Source organism: Peromyscus maniculatus, chromosome X (genome assembly GCF_049852395.1).
Source record: "Peromyscus maniculatus bairdii isolate BWxNUB_F1_BW_parent chromosome X, HU_Pman_BW_mat_3.1, whole genome shotgun sequence".
Lineage (NCBI taxonomy): Eukaryota > Metazoa > Chordata > Mammalia > Rodentia > Cricetidae > Peromyscus > Peromyscus maniculatus.
In genome coordinates, this window is record NC_134875.1 from 2286176 (window position 1) to 2303577 (window position 17402).

At 52.1% G+C, this 17402-nt stretch overlaps 2 protein-coding genes across 4 annotated transcripts in view; one reads left to right on the top strand and one right to left on the bottom strand.

Moving 5' to 3' along the window:
• The window catches only part of Bcap31 (B cell receptor associated protein 31), a 34844-nt gene extending 31435 nt beyond the window's left edge, over positions 1-3409 (top strand). For all 3 annotated transcript variants that reach the window (XM_015986101.3, XM_006992475.4, XM_015986102.3), the window contains 3 exons: positions 253-373; positions 1144-1244; positions 2995-3409. In XM_015986101.3, the coding sequence (XP_015841587.1) occupies positions 253-373; positions 1144-1244; positions 2995-3033 (261 nt within the window). In that variant the 3' untranslated portion in view covers positions 3034-3409. The remainder of the gene's footprint in view (positions 1-252; positions 374-1143; positions 1245-2994) is intronic.
• Positions 3410-7488: 4079 nt separating this feature from the next.
• Slc6a8 (solute carrier family 6 member 8) lies at positions 7489-16485 on the bottom strand. Its single transcript, XM_006992477.3, has 13 exons — positions 16016-16485; positions 14319-14450; positions 13189-13438; positions 12643-12775; positions 11291-11425; positions 11096-11199; positions 10868-10992; positions 10229-10341; positions 9973-10110; positions 9792-9894; positions 9594-9694; positions 9350-9520; positions 7489-9032 (listed from the first exon to the last, which is right to left on the bottom strand). The coding sequence occupies exons 1-13, from the start codon at positions 16275-16277 to the stop codon at positions 8892-8894; spliced, it is 1908 nt and encodes a 635-aa protein (XP_006992539.1). The 5' UTR covers positions 16278-16485; the 3' UTR covers positions 7489-8891.
• Positions 16486-17402: the final 917 nt, after the last annotated feature.

Sequence of the window (17402 nt, forward strand, 5' to 3'; positions counted from 1 at the left end):
GTGGGAAGGTAGGTCTAGGGGCCAGGGTGGGCAGAGTGTGTGGCCTGTGAGCTTGTAGCAGATGCCCCTGCTGGCCATTCTCCTTTCCTCAGCAGCTAGCCATATCCTGGTCTGTGCCTGGGATCTTGTAGTGGCCAGTTCTGTCTCTTGACATTTGCAAAAGGGCGAGTAATTGCTTTAGGTAGCTTGAGAAATCACAGTTCCATGGAGTGCACTGGTCTAGAGATGATGCTTTACCTTCACTTTCCCTAGGGAGCTACTGAGGACGGAGGCAAGTTGGATGTTGGGAGTGCTGAGGTGAAGTTAGAGGAGAACAAGAGCCTGAAGAATGACCTGAAGAAGCTAAAGGATGAGCTAGCCAACACCAAGAAAAGTGAGGATTGCCCCCCTCTTATATCCAGAGGCTCTACTGCGTACTGCTGTCCCCTTGTATCGAGTATTAATAGCACACTTTGTGTGCAAACTCAAAGTTGGGTGGAAACAAACATAGCGTTCTGCACCTTCATACCAAATGTGACTGAGTTGGTTCACTGCTAGAACATTTCATTGGTTGGAGTAGGCTTTGGAGAAGCCCTAGCAGTTGCTGTGCATGCTTTAGTAGTGCCTACTGGGACTTTCTTGTCAAGACAGGCATGCCGGGGGAGCCTCAAGATGCTTGGGAGCTGAAAACAAAAGAAATGTCAGGAAGAATTTGTGTGATCTGTTCTCCCTTTCTCCCTTCTCATTTCCATCTCCTAGATTAACTCCAGATTCAATCAGTACTGTAGGTATTGGTCACTAATACTCTGTAAGGTATCACTGTCACTAGGAGTCTTAATGCTGGGATTTTGCTCATTGCTTCTCATTGCCAGCCATTCAAAAGCTCACCCCTTCTGAGGACCACTAATGTCCCTCCATTGAAGGGACTAATAGGGGCAGTGCTCTGACTTTTTGTGCCATCTGTATGTTGGGTCATCCCTTCCTTTCACCTCTCTAGTGGCAGAGACACTAGTGGCAGAGACATTGTCAAACACTGGAACCTGTCTGTACAACCTCTTTTGAGACAGATTCAGAGCAGTTTCCCATGTTTTAAGTAGGTAGGTTTTTTTCTTATATAATCCCAGTCTTCTAATTTCTTCCTCTCTTCATTTGTATTGTTGCCAGAACTAGAGAAAGCTGAAAATGAGGCTCTGGCCATGCAGAAGCAGTCCGAGGGCCTTACCAAGGAATATGACCGCCTGCTGGAAGAGCATGCCAAGCTGCAGGTCAGTATTTCCCTACCTATAGGTGCAGGTTAGAGTTAGGGTGGTCGGGGTCCTGCAGCACAGTTCCTAGGGGTGCTGGCGAGCCTGTTGCCTCCTTTATTGCTAAGTGTGGACTTGGAGCAGACTCAGCTGCTAGAACCCTTCATGCAGGAGGTATGGCGTAGTACTAGATGCTGGGCTAAAACCTGCTAAGGGCAGCCCATGTCAATAGGTTGGCTCTCTCTGCTTTGAGCCCTTAGTACCTTAAATCCACTGTCAAGCTCCTAAAGAGGGGGTACTTAACATACATGGGAAAGCTGGGTGTAGTGGCCACACCCAAAATGCTAGTATTTTAGGAAGCTGAGGCTGGAGAATTGAGAAAATTCCAGGTCATCCTAGACTATATACTGAGACCCTGCCTCAAAAAGCAAAACCCCTCAATAAGTAGGGATCTTCTTCTGTCTACTTTTCCTGTGGGATGGGAGGAGGGTATTGTTTGGCAAAGTCTTGTTGTTCAACTCTTAGATGGTCTTTTAATTAAAAAACCCAGAGCCAGATATCAGGGTGAAAGCTGAAAGATCAGAGAAGCAGAACAGCCAACAACTAATTCTTACCTCTGTGAAATCCTCAGCCTAAAGAGAGTGAGTTCCTGTTTCCTCACACCTTATATACCTTTCTCTGCCTAGACATCACTTCCTGGGATTAAAGGTGTGTGTGCTTCCCAGCACTGGTATTAAAGGTGTGTGCCACCACTGCCTGACCTCTATGTCTAATCTAGTAGCTGGCTCTGTCTTCTGATCCTCAGGCAAATTTATTAGGGTACACAGTATATCACCACATCACCTGGTAGGTGCTAGTTGTTGATCTGAGTTTTCAGGCTAGCCTCACAACTCTAGGTATAGCTGGAAGCTCAGGAAGGTGAGTGGAAGGAGCCAAGTTTAATATCCCTAGATTTGTTTGGTTTACATCAGGTAGTGGGTCAGAGGAAGGGCCCAGACCCACAGGGATTGCCTGGGCCCTCAGAATGAATGTACCAGGCTGTCTGAACAGGACTTGGGGGTTGGGGTCCATATGTCCATGTCGACACATGTGTATGGACACCAGAGGATAACCTTGATATCATTCTTCAAGAGCTATCCATCTTATTTTTATGGGACAGGATCTCTTACTGGCCTGGAACTTATGAAGTAGACTAAGCTGACTAGCTATAGAGATCTGCCTGATCTGTCTCTCCAGCTCTGGAATAATAAGTATGCTCTACTATACCTGTCTTTTTATGTCTTCTGGGGATTGAACCCAGGTCTTCATGCTTTTATGGCAGATATTATCTCTGGACCCCTAAAGATTTGGGTTTTAAGAACACCAATGGAAAGTACACAATGGTGGAAAGACCCTAAATTGAGACTTAAAGGCTGGTGGTCTGCTGTGTGCTCTAGAGGAGGTCTTGGTTCTCTTCTCACTGCATTGTAGTAAAAGAGAACTATAGTTATCGCCTCCAGCTGCCACTGAACCCCAGTGGGGCTCAGCTCACTGAGGTCCTGCCAGTCCTCTCCTGGCATTAGGTCCAGGGTCTTCCCTAGTGAATGGATAGGCTGACATACCCACCCTGGCAAACTTTTGGATACTGTTGAGGGTAGGGTACCTTCCTTGTCTGGGTACTTGTTATTAACAGGAGAGAGGAACCAAGTGCTTGGGGCCATAATACTAAAGGCCCAAGGGGTGGGGGTGAGCCCTGCTAACTTAATTCTTTGAGGTTTCTTTCCTTTTCCAGGCCTCAGTACGTGGTCCCTCTGACAAGAAGGAGGAGTAAAGGCTTGTTTCTTTCCCTGCCTGCAGCTGGCTTCCACCTGACCCATGCTCACTGATTCCTGGGAGCTTAGCCTTCCCCCTGGTACTTGGGTTTGTTCCCTTCTACTTCCCCAGTTTTCTTCCACAGCTTATAGATCATTATTTTGACCCCTTTACACATACTGTATCATACCAAAAGGGACCTGATTGTTGCTCATTTAGAGTAATTTTGCCATGGTCCTGCCTGGCTAGGGCACTTTTCACTCCTAGAAGTGTAGAAGGGCACTTGTGACCTGGCCTGCAGTTGAGCCCCATTTATTTTGCAGTGTGTCCTAAAGGAGGCTGAGAAGCAAGTCACTTGTATTATCCTGGGGGCAATAAAGGTTGTTATGTTACAAGGTGTTTGTGTCTGAGGCTTTGGGGATGGTTCTACTTCTCCCCTTTCAAAGCTGAAGAGTGTCCAGGAAGGTTGCAGAGGCTCAGTGTGGTACTCTTCCTTTCCTTGAACTTGTTCTTAGCCCTTGAAGAGCAGGCTCACACTTGCCCTCAAAGCTCCTGTTTTCTCTGCCCCTGCCCTTCCCCCTCTTTCTCCCCTTTAGCCAGGACAACTCTACTTTATGGCTCTTGGGGAGTGTCTGTCTTGTCAGTCTCCCTGGGAGTTGGCAAATGTCTGGGAAGCCCGCTAAACCAACAAGACTTCCTGGTGCCTTCTCTGGGTTCCTATTCATCACATTCAGGACAGATAGAATGTGGCAGAGTGCCACCAGTCACTCCCTGCCCAACCCCCTCCTGATGGTTTACAGCATGACCTCTGACTAATGCTGACTGGGAGAGGAGACTGTCCTTGGCAGTGACCTAGAGCTAGCTAGAGCAGAACAAGGCAGTGGAGAGGGGCTGCAAGGCAACCAAGGAGGGACTGCACAGTGCTTGGATCTCTTGTGGGTCCACCAGCTGTGAAGACTTGATGGGGTGGGATCCTGCCTCTCTGCACTGACTTGCTTTGCTGAGAGGTCCATGCCCTTACTGCCTACTTGATTAGTGCAATATCAGCCTGCAGCTAAGCTTCCATCCAGCAGGGTGCAAGAAAGGGCCTGTCCCTGATCAGGTGCTTGACACCCCGTTCCCCCTTTCCATCAGCCTTACTGTTTAGGGTGTGTGCTATGCCTAATGTCTGTGAAGACTGGGTGGAAGGATTGTGGGAGCAGGTTGGAGTTGTCTCTTGGAATTGGAGTTAGTCCTGAGGATGTTGATATTGGCTAGATGGTTGATAGATAACTATGTTCCTACTCCTGTCTGACCTGTCTGGGATTAGGTGAAGCAGCTGCCTTCTTAAGCATCCTGTTACTCTTCCCCACCCTCAAAGCATGGCTGCCCTGTGAGGAGCCCACCCCTTTCCCAGAAGTCTAGAGGTGGTGCCCATGAGGGCAGGGACATTCAGGTAACACCCTCTGATTGCTATGCCAAGGCATAGGACTAGTCTGCTTTTCCAGGAAGTGTTCTGGACTACTTTGGGCCTCCCTGAGCTTGCTTGTCTGTGCTTTGGAAGGCTAAAGTCCAGATCACCTCTCCTGCTTTTCCACTCTGACCCTGGCCACTACCTTCTCTGGCCCAGCTTCTGAGGCATCCTGTCTGATGGTTCACCACTCCATTTTCTCACTCTAGTTGGACTTTTTGGTCTCAGTTTCGTAAGCCCTTTATAGAAGCAGATTTCCTGAGTAAATAGGCCCCATCTATTATAGCATCCAGTGAAGCATACAGTGAACAATGTGAAGTTGCCTTTCTGTGATGTCACTATTTTCTGTATCTGGTGTTAATACAGTTTGCTGAGAACGCCTTTAGCATGAAGGGGAGTTGAATGTAGACCAGAGTTCTAATCCAGAATAGATACCTGGTGGAGAGAGCCTGAAGCTGTGAGCTCCTCATGGGTGGAGTTAGTTGAGAGAAAGAATGGTATGAGGACTTGGGGAGAATTCTAGTGGACTTTAGGAAGATCTTTTGCAGCTGAAGATAACAGGCTGAGACTTAGGGATGAGAGCAAGCAGGAGATTGGGAATAGCACTCTGGGCAAGAGCAAGGGGTCTATAAAGGAATAAAGACAGAAACTGAAGAAGAGTACTGAGAAGAGGGCAGGGAAGCTATAGCCTGCCCCAGGTGATGACTGCTTCCTGCTCTGCATGGAACAGAACCACTTTGCACAGAACAGAACTAGGCCTGTCTGGTTACCCTCCCTCCAGTGGTGCCACATACTCATCAGAGGCTGACCTCTGTGTGCACTATGTCCCACCCTTCCAAGACCTGTCTTCTATCACTTTTTTATAGTAAAACATAAATTTATATACTTGTAACACATAAAACATCTTCACCATTTTCAAGTGCATAGTTTGATGGCATTAAGCACTTGCACATGTAAAACTTGACATCACCCATCTGCACAGTGAAGTGCTCATCTCCCCATATTGCAGCTGTCCCCATTAAACCATGTTCCCATAATCCCAGCCTCTGGTACTCATCATTCTACTCCATCTCTATGGATTTTACTGCTCTAGGAATTTCCTGTGAGTAGAATCATACAATGTTCTTTTGGAAGTGGCTCATTTCACTGATCGTGTCCTTCAGGATCATCCATGCAGCATATATCTGTTTCCTTTTTCAGGCTAAATAATACTGTATTCTGTGGACAAGCAATACTTTAATTCATTCATGTACATTTGGTGCCTCCCTCCATTGGGCAATGAGCCTAGGGTCTTGCACATGCTACGCAGATGTGCTTCTGAGCTGTATCTCCTGCTCTTTATGTTTTGAGACAATCTTGATTGGTTGCCCAGGATGACTTTAAACTTACCCTGTAGGCCAGGAAGACTTTGAATTTATGATTCCCCTATCTTAGTCCCCCAAATAGCTAGGATTGCCAAGCTCAGCTTACTCCATCACCACCCTACCCTACCCCATCCCTTTTGGGAACCTGGGAATTAAACCCAGGCCCTTGTATATGCTAGGTAGGTGCTCTGTCATTGATCATATCACCTACTAAGTTGGCCTTGAACTCACTGTGCAGCAAAAGCAACCTTGAACTTTTGGTCCTCCTGCTTCAGCCTCCTGAGGTAGCTGGTTTGACAGGTATACTACTTGGCCCAGTTGACTTTTTATTCCAATTTTTCTTTCTTTTTTTTTTTTTTGGTTTTTTGAGACAGGGTTTCTCTGTGTAGCTTTGCGCCTTTCCTGGATCGCGCTCTGTAGACCAGGCTAGCCTCGAACTCACAGAGATCCACCTGCCTCTGCCTCCCAAGTGCTGGGATTAAAGGTGTGTGCCACCACTGCCCCGGCTTATTCCAATTTTTTTAATGAGATTTTTGCATGTGGTCCAAGACTACTCTTGTCTAGGTCTCCATGATCTCTGCTACACAGTGAACTATAGCACCATCTTTGACCATTAAAGGCCAGCCAGGGCCCAGGATAGTATACTTTGCTGAGTCTCCCTTTGTACCCACTTATGCTCTCCTCCCAGTCCTTCCAGACTCAGGACTCTTCTTCTGTATGTGGTGAGAACTTCAGAAGTTTTAGCTCCAGGCCAGATTTTCTAGAACTGCAAACTCCTGTGTCCATTTGTCAACCAGAGATCTCCACTTGGATGACATTTCCCGGATGACATGGTCAAAGCCAACTCCCAATTGTCCTTATCACAGGATCTGGCAGCACCATTCTTCCTGTGGCTCAAGACAAACTGTCTTGACTCCTCAATCCTACATCATGTTGTCATCCACAGCCCCCTCTGGCCCTGCCATCAAAGAGACCCCAATCCAAAGAACCTCTCCTACCCTACTCCAGTGCCACAAACCAGGTCTAGATGGTGGTGCCTAGTCTGTGGATCATTGCCTCAGCTTACCTCTTACTGTCTGTGATCTCCGTGTGCCCTCTACTTTTCAATCTTGGAAGGCTACTTGCTCAGGAACACACTTCTATTGATCCACCTGCCTCAATATCTTTTTTTTTTTTTTTTTTTTGGCTTTTCGAGACAGGGTTTCTCTGTGTAGCTTTGCGCCTTTCCTGGAACTCGCTTTGTAGACCAGGCTGGCCTCGAACTCACAGAGATTCGCCTGCCTCTGCCTCCCGAGTGCTGGGATTAAAGGCGTGCGCCACCACCGCCCGGCAAGCCTCAATATCTTAAGTGCAGGGCTTATAGCCATGAGCTACCATGCCTGGTCCAGTAAAATTCTTAAGAATAATTCATGGCTGCAACCTACCTTTTCTACTGCATTTGTTCCTAGTGAACTTACTGTCACCCCTTGCTCTTCACTCTAGGGGACTAAGGCTTTATGCCTGCATTCCTTCCCTGCTCTATTTCCAGTTTCTGACATGGTGCTAGGTGTAGAATCCTTCAGAATGAGCCTTACCTAATACAGAGCTGGAGCTGGAGGAAGGTCCTCACACCTGTATCCCTACCTCATCCCTCTTCCAGAGAAGCAGAAGCAGGAGCCAGTTTTGGAAAATGAAGTGTTTTTATTGCTATGTTTGCAGTGGCTTTTTTAGCACAGTAAGAACGTCCCCAAAGGCCTGCACCCTTACCCAGCCCCACCTCCCTGGCTTAGTCTAGCCCTGTGTGAAGGAAGCCTTTCTAGGGGCTACTTGGCTATTTCAGGCTTGATGGGACACAGATGTGAGTTTAAGCTGCTACACGGAAGACTTGAGATGTCAGAAGTACATCAGCCTTTAGCTTAGAGGTGGGAGCTGTGCCCAGGATCCCTTCCCTGGGCTGTGTCCATGGGTGATCCCTGCAATCATGCCCAGCCCAGGGAACAGAGTGTGGGCAAGCCTGAGCATGCCAGGTAAGCAGACCCAGATCCCTGGGACAATGCTGTAGCCTTCTACCCCATAGACTTAGGGGTAAAGGGATAGTGTGGGAATGCCCTTGAGGCTCCCACTTTTCCACTCCAGTCTCAGGCTGGAGACCATACAAAACATCCACACAACAGACTCACATACTGAACAGCCTGAAGCTTTTGTTTTGCCTATGAAAATTAAATCTATAAATTCACACTCCTTGGCTAGGGTCAGAGAAGAAAGGTGGGGATGTGAAGGAAGGGAGTGGTAAGGTGGGGACGGTTGGGGCTTTTTAGAAATATACAAGCAGAAGTCTCACTCTCAGTTTTTTTTTTTTTCATATAAAATGTGCAAAATGCAAGCCTCCTTTGTCCAGAGGCTCTTTTTACTTCTGGTATTCACCTTCACTAAGAGATTAGAGATATACACATCTTCTATACACACACGCACGCACACACTCACGCACACACACACACATTCAGACCCAAGCTCATACAATTAATATTGGTGGCAATTGGCGCAAGAACACAAGGTTCCATTGCTGACTGGCTCTCTAGCTTCTAGAACGGGTGGGGAGAGGGGTCTAATTCAGCTGCAACATTTGCCATTGTCCTCTCTTGCCTACCCTCCTGTCTCACCTTATTCTTTCCCTCCTCTCCTGTTCCCCAAGCTGCCACTGTTGTTTCTGGGGTGAAGGTGTGTTACAGAGCAGAGCTTGGAAGGCAGGCAGGTGGGGTTGGCAAGGCTAGGAGATGGGTCCTGGGGACTGGGAAGAAAGGAAGGACAGGAGTTGGGGCCTGGAAGCAATGCAAGTACCAGCAGGGCTGGGGGCTGGGGAGGAGAGGCATCTATTTTTGGTGGGTTGTGATATTTTTGGCATTTTATTAAAAATGGAAAAAGTTATTTTTGTTAGCACTCATGGTGCTTCCTTCCCCTCCCCCCCAGGCAGACCCCCAAACTGTCAAGGAAAGGCAAGCCCCCTGGAGGGATGGGTAGAGGCTAAAGCAGGGGCTGCTATGGCTACCAAAGGATGAGCTGGTGATGTGAGCTGGGGGGTGCCTGTCACATGACACTCTCCACCACGACGACCTTGCTGCTCTCGGACACTGGAGTCAGGGTGGTCAGGCCCCTGACATCTGCATCCTGAGCTCTGTATTCCAAGTGGTGAAGGCCCCAGATAGGCTGGGTCAGGTGCTGCCAGCGCTGTGGGAGAGGAGGGCATGTTGAACCTCCCATGAGTCACTTGTTCCACCCCACGGCAATAGCTTCTGCCTCTCTAGCTCCTACTACCTGCCACCAAGGCAGGTCTGTTTCTCTTAGGGCACCCTTCCAGGCCATGCTCCCTACAATGGGAAGCAAGGTTAAGTGGTCCTTGTGTGGAAAATGAGAGGTAGGCCTTGCTTCCATTTTGCCACATGAAGCCATGATGGGTTAGCTTTCCTTCCATTTACCTGTAGTCTGAGCTGTGTTTCTGGATGACGGTTTGCCCCTCCCAGGGAAGAGTGGGGTAGGGATCTTACCTCTGCCATGGTTCCTTTTGCCCTGAGGAGACAGCCTAGGAGGTGGAGGGGCACGCACAGCATGGAAGAGAGTGCAAAGGCCCAGCCCATGGCTTCGCCCCACCATGGGTACACATAGGTATTGTTGTAGACCAGCGGCTCATAGTATACAACGTTGAAGATGAAGATGCCCTGTGGACACAGATGTTTTTAGTCACTGGGGCCCCATTACACTGCCCCACTTGCCTAGCTTCCCCAGTCTTACCATGCAGACCAATGGGGTGAAGAAGGACCAGCACCATTTCATCCAGGGGCAAGGTCGGTACCCAATCATACAGGCAATGTCATCCATGAAGCGGTCAGCTCCTGGAACAGGGTGAGGTGGATGGGAAGGATAAAGTTGGAGACCAGACACCTCCATTCCACCCTATAATTTCTAGCCCAGCCCTTCACCCTGACCTACCGTAAACCCAAGCCACCACCACACACTCCCAAAAGGCTTGCCAAAGCAGGGTAGTGCCACTAGCTGAGTAGTAGTCAAACAGCTGGAAGACGTACATCCCGCCCTGAAGAACAGAGCCAGGTCAGGAAAGATGACAGCCCATGGCTGGAGACTGACAGTAGCCCACCTTACTCCTACTCACATCGGTCACCATGGAGAGATCGATGACAAAGCAGAGGACACAGCAGAGGGCCACGGAGATCTCCCTTTGGAAACGGAAGTAGTAGGAGGCCGGGAGGAGATCCAGGAGCCCGGTGATGAAGCCCTCCACACCTACAAACTGTGACCAGGGCAGCTCAGGCCCAGGTCCCCCATGTCCCCGTGCATCTCTTGCCCAATGTGCCAAGCCCCCTGACCACCAGCCCCTACCCCATTCTTGCCCTAGAGCTCCTGCAAACCTGGCTGTCCAGACCGAGCAGCAGCAGCATGAAGAAGAACAAGGCAGCCCAGAGTGGGGCCACAGGCATCAGTGTGACAGCCCGTGGGTAGGCAATGAAGGCTAGGCCAGGCCCTGAGTGCAAAGATGCAGGGTGAGACTGGTCCTCCGCACCATCCTGAGTACCCTGATGCTCAAGGTCATGCCCATCCCCCTGATAATAAAACAATAAAAACTTGGGGACTGTTTGTGCTTCAGCATGGCTAGGCCCATTGAGGTCCTACAAGCATCTCACACCAGGAGTCTGGAAGGCTGTGGTCCTTGCTAGCCTCACCCTGTATTAGCAGGGCTCCTGATTCACACTACTCTCCTTAGGCTCCAAGAGCCATGGCAGTTGCTGGTTGCCCTGGGGTGACACAGCAGGGGCTGAAGGAGCATCTCCTTTTCTATCTCCAGCACTCAACAACTATGAAGACACACCCTGCAGCCCTAGAGGTGGGTGGCAGGGGGGGCCCCCTGGCTCCAGAGAACAGCCTTGTTTCAGGTGCTTAGAGCCATCAAACAGCTAGCTGAACTTGTCTGTCATGTTTCAGAATGTTTTTGTGCATGCCCTACATTAGGGTAGTTCTGCAGTTCTGGAGGTGGGCTGAGGTGAGCTCACCTGATTCTGCCACCTTGGAGATGTGCACACCCTGCTCTGTGGCCATAAAGCCCAGGATGGAGAAGACCACAAAACCAGCAAAGAAGCTGGTCCCACTGTTGATGAGTGCCAGGATGATGGCGTCCCTGGGGGTGGAGGGGCAGAATGTTCTGGTTTAAGCAGCTCCACTGCTCCAGGGCAGGGCAAGGCAGGGCAGGCAGGGCAGGCAGGGCAGAGGCGGGTGCCTACTTGTAGCAGTTGTTGTTGAAGCGATTATAGCTGCCTAGGGCTGTCAGGGCCCCCAGGCCGATGGCGTAAGAGAAGAAAATCTGGGTCCCGGCATCGATCCATACCTGGAAGGGATGGGCAGAGAGCAGTTATAAGGGACCCTGCTCAACAGGTTTTGCCCCCCCAATCCTGTTGCCACAAACCACCTTTCCTCACCTGAGGGGACCCCAGCTTCGACCAGTCAGGCTTGAGATAGTAGATGATCCCATCCAGGGCTCCAGGCAGCAGCACCCCTCGCACCAGCAGCACGACGAGGACCACATAGGGGAATGTAGCAGTGAAGTACACGATCTAGGGGGCCAGGGTGCTCAGGTTCTGAACCCCTGTTCCCCCTTAAGAGGCCTCCTGCCTAAGCTTGGTGGCTAGCTCCCAGTATTACTGTGAGCTGACCACATGGGCCACAGTCTCCCCAAATTGCAGTCATGCTCAGAATTTAGGTGAGGAAAGCCAGTAGCACTCATTCTATTCCTAAATGACCAAGTACCCCCAGGGAAGCTAGGGGCCAGGCTGGGGCCCAGGCAGCCTCATAGCAGGCACTAGTCAGCTGTAGGAGGTCAGAGACAGGACCATGGCATTCCAAGGTGAGGGTCCCTAGGCACATCTAAAGTATAAAAAGGGAAATCAGTCCATGGGGAGTGAGACAATGTGAGCTCTCCTGAGGCGCAGCTTCTGGGTATAGCCATGTGGGGGCATGCTTATAGGAGGGCAGGAAGGTTTGGGGAGTATGGGCAAGGAGAATCTGTGGCAATGTTACATGGGATTTTAATAAGCGCATATCCCTGAGAGCCCTGTGGTCCCAAACTCCAGGTCATCCTTGATAGTTTGGTGGGGTCCTTGGCAGCTAGGGATTCTAGCTGAGCAAGTGGATGGGGTTGATTTTACAGCTTGGTGTTATTGATTAAGAGAGAGATGGAGGGAAGGAGGGAGAGGGAGGGAAGGAGACACAACACTTGAGGACCCTGTTGTGAATGAATCTTAATGCACTGCAGTCTGGTCCTCTAGGCACCTGACCATGTCCCATGGCTTGGCAGTTTTAATATGTTGGTTCATCTGTATCTATAACCTGAGAGAGAACCTCTGAAGGAGGAAAATATAAAGTTTTGCTGAGGGGCCTGAGTATCACAGAGATGAGGAGAACCCCAAAGATCAGGTCTACCCAGAGTGAAAAAAATCGGTTTAGGCATCTAGGGATGAGTAGGGAGAAACAGAGAGGCAGTGGGAAAGGAAGGAAATGGAAAGTGAAAGGGCCGAGATGGAGTGGTGGACACAGGGAAGGGTAGCTACTGCCTGGACTTTTCACCCTTAGGGCTGAAAGCTCCTATCTCTGGATGTGAGATTGAGAAAGAATGCCCATCAACAGGGTGAGGATAAAAGATATGAGTGTAAGGACCTGTCTACTCTGTAGGCTTGAGCCTCAGTCCAGTCACCTCCTGTTGTATTTGTGTCCCTTGAAGACATGCACACCTCCCAGGCAATGCTGCCCCCACCCTGCCTGCCTCCAGCTATACCTTTCCTGTTGACTTGACCCCCTTCCACACACAGAAGTAGACCAGCACCCAGCAGGCCAGCAGGCATAGGGTCACCTCCCAGTTGAGGGCCCCTGGCACCTCTAGCCCTGCAGAGAGCCTCAAGACTTTGTTCCTAGGGTAGAAAAGAAAGGAGGGCACCTGAGGATCATGTCAACAGAGGGTACAGTGGCTAGGATTTGCTTTGGAGTTGATAGGTCCTTCCTCATCACAGCCCTGGTCCAGGACCCATCATCAGGTATCTGGAGGACTACCCCAGGTCATCATCCTCACCTCAACCTTCTGCAAACATTCAATCTCAGCTCCTTAACCAGGTCAACATGATAGGACAATGGCAAATGTCATGTTGCTATAGGAGTAATATCTATTTAAGCCTCAGGACTGGCCTAGGCACTCCTGGAGGATAGGGACAGACAAAGCCCAGGAGTGGTTGTTTTGCATCCCTGGCCATGTGCCTCCAGGGCTTGACCACATAGAGAGCCCAAGGGATGAGATAGGATGTGCTTGGCCCAGAGGCACCAGACTTACTCCCAGAACTCGATGACAGGGGACCGACGGTCAGCAAGCTGGTCACACGTGAGGTTGGCCAGGCTGGCATTGGCACAGTCTTCATGGCGAAAGATCTCCACACAGTCAGGAGTGTTCCAGGTGTGCCCACACGTGGCCCAGGGCAAAGTGGTGGTGAATGACTTGACCAGATAATAGAAGCCCCAGGCCAGCACCATGATGTAGTAGGTGTTGCAGTAGAAGACAATCACCATGGAGGCATAGCCCAGGCCTGAGGATGAGTGAGAAGCTTCCTTTCATTCTGGGCTCCTTTGTGGCCATTTTTCTGCTACCCCCATTATCCCCCTTCCAGAGCTGGCACTGATTCCTGCTGAGTTCCTGACAGCTTGCTCCTTGTATGTCTACTCCCCTCCCTGTATTCTCTACTTCCCTTTATCCTGCCAGAGGCTTCTCCAAGCTTTTTGAGCACAACTGTGTGTGTTCCAACACTAGGCTACCTTTCCCATCTGTCTGTCTCCCACTAACATTTGCCCTGTTCCTCTACTACTCTCTGTGCTTCAGCTCCTCTATCTAGCCCAGAGCTAGACAGCCCTCCTGTCCTACCTTATGTGGCTACTACATTCTGCTGATTATCCAGCTTCAAATGCTGCCCCTTTTCCAGGTCCCACTGTCACCCTGCAGTTATAGAAGGCAAGCTTCCACCCATGTTACCCAGTAGTCACCATTACACATCAGCTGGGAGAGCTTTCTAGTAACCTAAAGTGTGGGAAATATTCACCCCTTCAATGGGCAACCTTGGCAAATTGCTTCACCCGTGTATCCAGCTTCTTCAAGGACAACAGTAAGACGTCTGTAGTAAGTCAAGTATGTCCAACAGGTCCTGTCCCTAAGCCTAGATGTTTCTGTTCCATCCTTTCTCTTTTAAGCAAACGTGCTACTCCACCCTGGTTCTTGACTCTTCAAGTTAACTGTGTGATCTTTATGTCCTGTAGATTCTCTCCTAAGCCTGGCAGAGTATTTCCTAGCCCCCAAGTCTAGTGCTCAGTGCAAGATAAGATTTCTTCAAGTGAGTCACAGTCATACTCTGTTCCCCTGCCCTCATCTCAGTAGATGGAGAGAGGAAAACTAAGAACTGGCTCAGGGTGGCTCACCTTTGAATAGGGGACAGATGTTCCAGACATTGATGCTGCCAGCCTTCATGAATTGGCCCAGGGAGATTTCCAGGAAGAAAATGGGGATTCCTCCAACCAGGGCGATCAGGATGTAGGGAATAAGGAACACACCTAGTGGAGGAAGCATGGAGTGGACTCAGGATGCCTCCCAATGACCCCCTACAGCAGGAGGGGACTTAACCTGAACCCCTTAGCTAAACTGTCCAGACCTCCTAGACCAGCCTGGCCTCTAGAAGTCCTAGAAGGTCCAGGCAGAGCCCCAGCTTCAGGCAGCACACCAGTCCCATGACTTCCCACTGAGTGAATCAGTGCAGGAGTGGCCACTGACTCAGAAGCTCAAGGTGAACAATCCTAGGAGATGAGCTCTAGGTTTGAGAGGAAGCACAACAGCATTGCCTAGCCAGTATTTATTCCCTGTACCATGGGGCCCTTGGCCTGTGGACACCTAGGGTGACCTAACAGGCATCAAACACACACAGGCTTATGCATGCAGGCCATCTTTTGTCCCACAGTTCTTTTTTGGCAGGCAGCAGAACAGGAAGGAATGGCTAGTGTGTGTGTGTGTGTGTGTGTGTGTGTGTGTGTGTGTGTGTGTGTGTGTGTGTGTGTATGTGGGCCAAGGTGGGGTGTTCAGGCTTGGGGGCTTGTCTAAAGGCAGTGAGCCCAACTACCCTGTACTTTGTGTAGGACAAAGGTAGACAAGTCAAGGAAAGGGGCTGAGGCAAGATTTCAGTAATTAAATGGGGTGGTAGGAAGGAAGGAGGGGAGAACTGAGCAGCTGCAGCTCTGACCTACTCCCCTCTACTGCTCTCTAGGACCCCTACTCTGCTCCAGCTCAGCTCTCTCTGCTACTTAGTAACAGTTAGCTGCAGTTTGCCGGGTGGACTCCTGTTCCGAGCATCCTTCTTGTGTGTGACCTTGGACTAGAGGCCTTCCCTCTGGAACTCCGTTTCCCACCCATCACCCAGCTGCTTTAGCTCTCCAGCAATCCAGTTCTGCTTTGCAGTCCCAGGACAGGCGAGTGCCCACTACTGTTGCGAAGCTCGGCAGCTGGACATGGGATGTGCATGCAGCCTGTCTAGTAGCGGCGCCAGGCGGGCCAGGCCGCAGACTTCCCAAGCCTGGCTCAAGCACCCAGTGTTCCAAGCCTGGGACAGAGGGGAGGGGAGAGGAGAGAAAAGAGAAAAAAAAAGGGGGGGGGGAGTGGAGCGCATGGGGAAAGACAGAGTGGCCTATTGTGTGTGTGTGTGTGTGTGTTCTTGCGTGCACACGTGGGGGGGCACACAATGTGTCACTTGTGTGCCTGACCCATGGGGGCAGGCAGGGCTCCTCACCTCCCAGAGTCCCCTCCACTGGGGGCAGGCCTTCCCTTCCCACCTCAGTGGCCAATCACTCCTAGTCTGGGAGGCAGCCCCTCAGTTCTTCAGGAAGCTCTCCTTGATTGCCTCCCCCTACACTGCCAGGCACATGACCGGTGAGGGAGGGGTGGTGGAGGCTGGTGTCCTGGGTCACTGAGTGCTTTGGTCGGTGATGGGGCACCATGACCCCCACGCGCTCTGGGCGGGCCTCCCCACCCTCTGGACTTCGCCCCACTGCTTTGGTGGGCCTGTGGCAGGCTGGGGGTGGGAACTGACCCCTGATGAGAAGCCTGGATGCTTAGGGGCGGGGGCGCTCACCTCCGCCGTTCTTGTAGCACAGGTAGGGGAAGCGCCACACGTTACCCAGACCCACAGCGAAGCCCACGCACGACATGATGAAGTCCATCTGGCGTGTCCAGGTCTCTCGAGGAGGCACAGCAAGGCGGCCGCCGGGCGCCCCAAGGCCCACGGGGCCATCGCCCTTGGCCGGGGCACCGTCGGGCCCGGGCACGATGAGAGGACCCTTCTTTTCGTCGCCAGACACGCTATAGATACCGTTTTCAGCGCTCTTCTTCGCCATGGTCCCTAGGGCCGCGAGGCAGGGCCGGGGGTCGCGGCGCCTCGAGGGTGGCGGGCAGGCAAGGGGCTCTGGCTGCACCTGGAGAGAGGGCCCCGAAAGCGCTGGCCCGCCCGGGGGCCTCGGGGGCGGCCGGGCCGGGGAACGGGGCGGCGGGCGGGCGGGGTGCGGGACGGCGGGGGTGGCGCAGTCAGAAGCAGTCCACGAAGCACTTGAAAGTGAGCCTGAAGAATCTCATGTGTGTCGGGGGCCCGGGAGCGCGCGGGCGGCGGTGGAGCCTGACCAGGCGGCGGCGGCTCCGGAGACTCCTGCCCGCGGCTCGGGCGGCGGCGGCGGCGGCTGCAGCGGTGACGGCTCGCCCGGCCGGAGGCTCACCCTAGCGCACCGCGGGTGGCATCGGAAGCCCACTGTCTGCAAGCGGCGGCCGGAGCAAGGGGCCTGCGGTCCGCGCCCCCCGGCCCCGGCCCCGGCCCAGCCCCGCGAGGCTGTCCTGCTTGCCTGCGGCCCAGCTGTCTCTGGCGGCTCCGGTGGCCCCAGGCACGCCTCGCCCCCTCCTTCCCGGCGACGGCGGCTACAGCCGCTCTCCGGGCAGCGGCAGACTCAGAGATTCACCAAGGCACTCCAACTGTCCCTCTCTATCCCGGCGCGACCGGCTGCTGCTTAAGAACTGACTCCCGGTGATGTCACTGTCGCCCCACCCCCACGACCCGGCTGTTCCCCCTCCCCCTCCATCCCGCCCTCCTCCTCACTCCGCCCCCTCCTCCTCCCCCTCCTCCTCCTCCCCTCCTCCTCTCCCTCCTCCTCTCCCTCCCCCCTCCCCTCCTCCCCCTCCTCCCTCCCCCTCCTCCTCCCCCCCTCCTCCTCCTTCGGAGAGAAGCAGGTCTAGTCTGGAGCAAGATGGCTGCTACCTGGGGCTCTGGTCAGCACCTCCTCCTCAGTGGGCCGAGCTCCATTCGTTCCAGGATCACCTGGCCCAGGTGGGGCCAAAGTACCCTCAGGTTTTTCTGAATCGCCAGGAAAACTGAGTCTAGCTGACTTCCAGACATCCTAAGTCCTTCTCCCTTCTCTCCATTCTTTCTAGCCTGGATTCTCCTTTCCCGGTGGACTATCCTTCACCAAGGTCCGTCC

Coding starts and splice junctions, on each gene's coding strand:
- Slc6a8 (XM_006992477.3), bottom strand. CDS start 16,277: ATGGCGAAGAAGAGCGCTGAAAACGGTATCTATAGCGTGTCTGGCGAC. Junction 12,776..13,188: donor CCTGTCATCGAGTTCTGGGA/GTAAGTCTGGTG, acceptor TTTCTACCCTAG/GAACAAAGTCTTGAGGCTCT. Junction 10,342..10,867: donor CTCCAAGGTGGCAGAATCAG/GTGAGCTCACCT, acceptor CTTTGCACTCAG/GGCCTGGCCTAGCCTTCATT.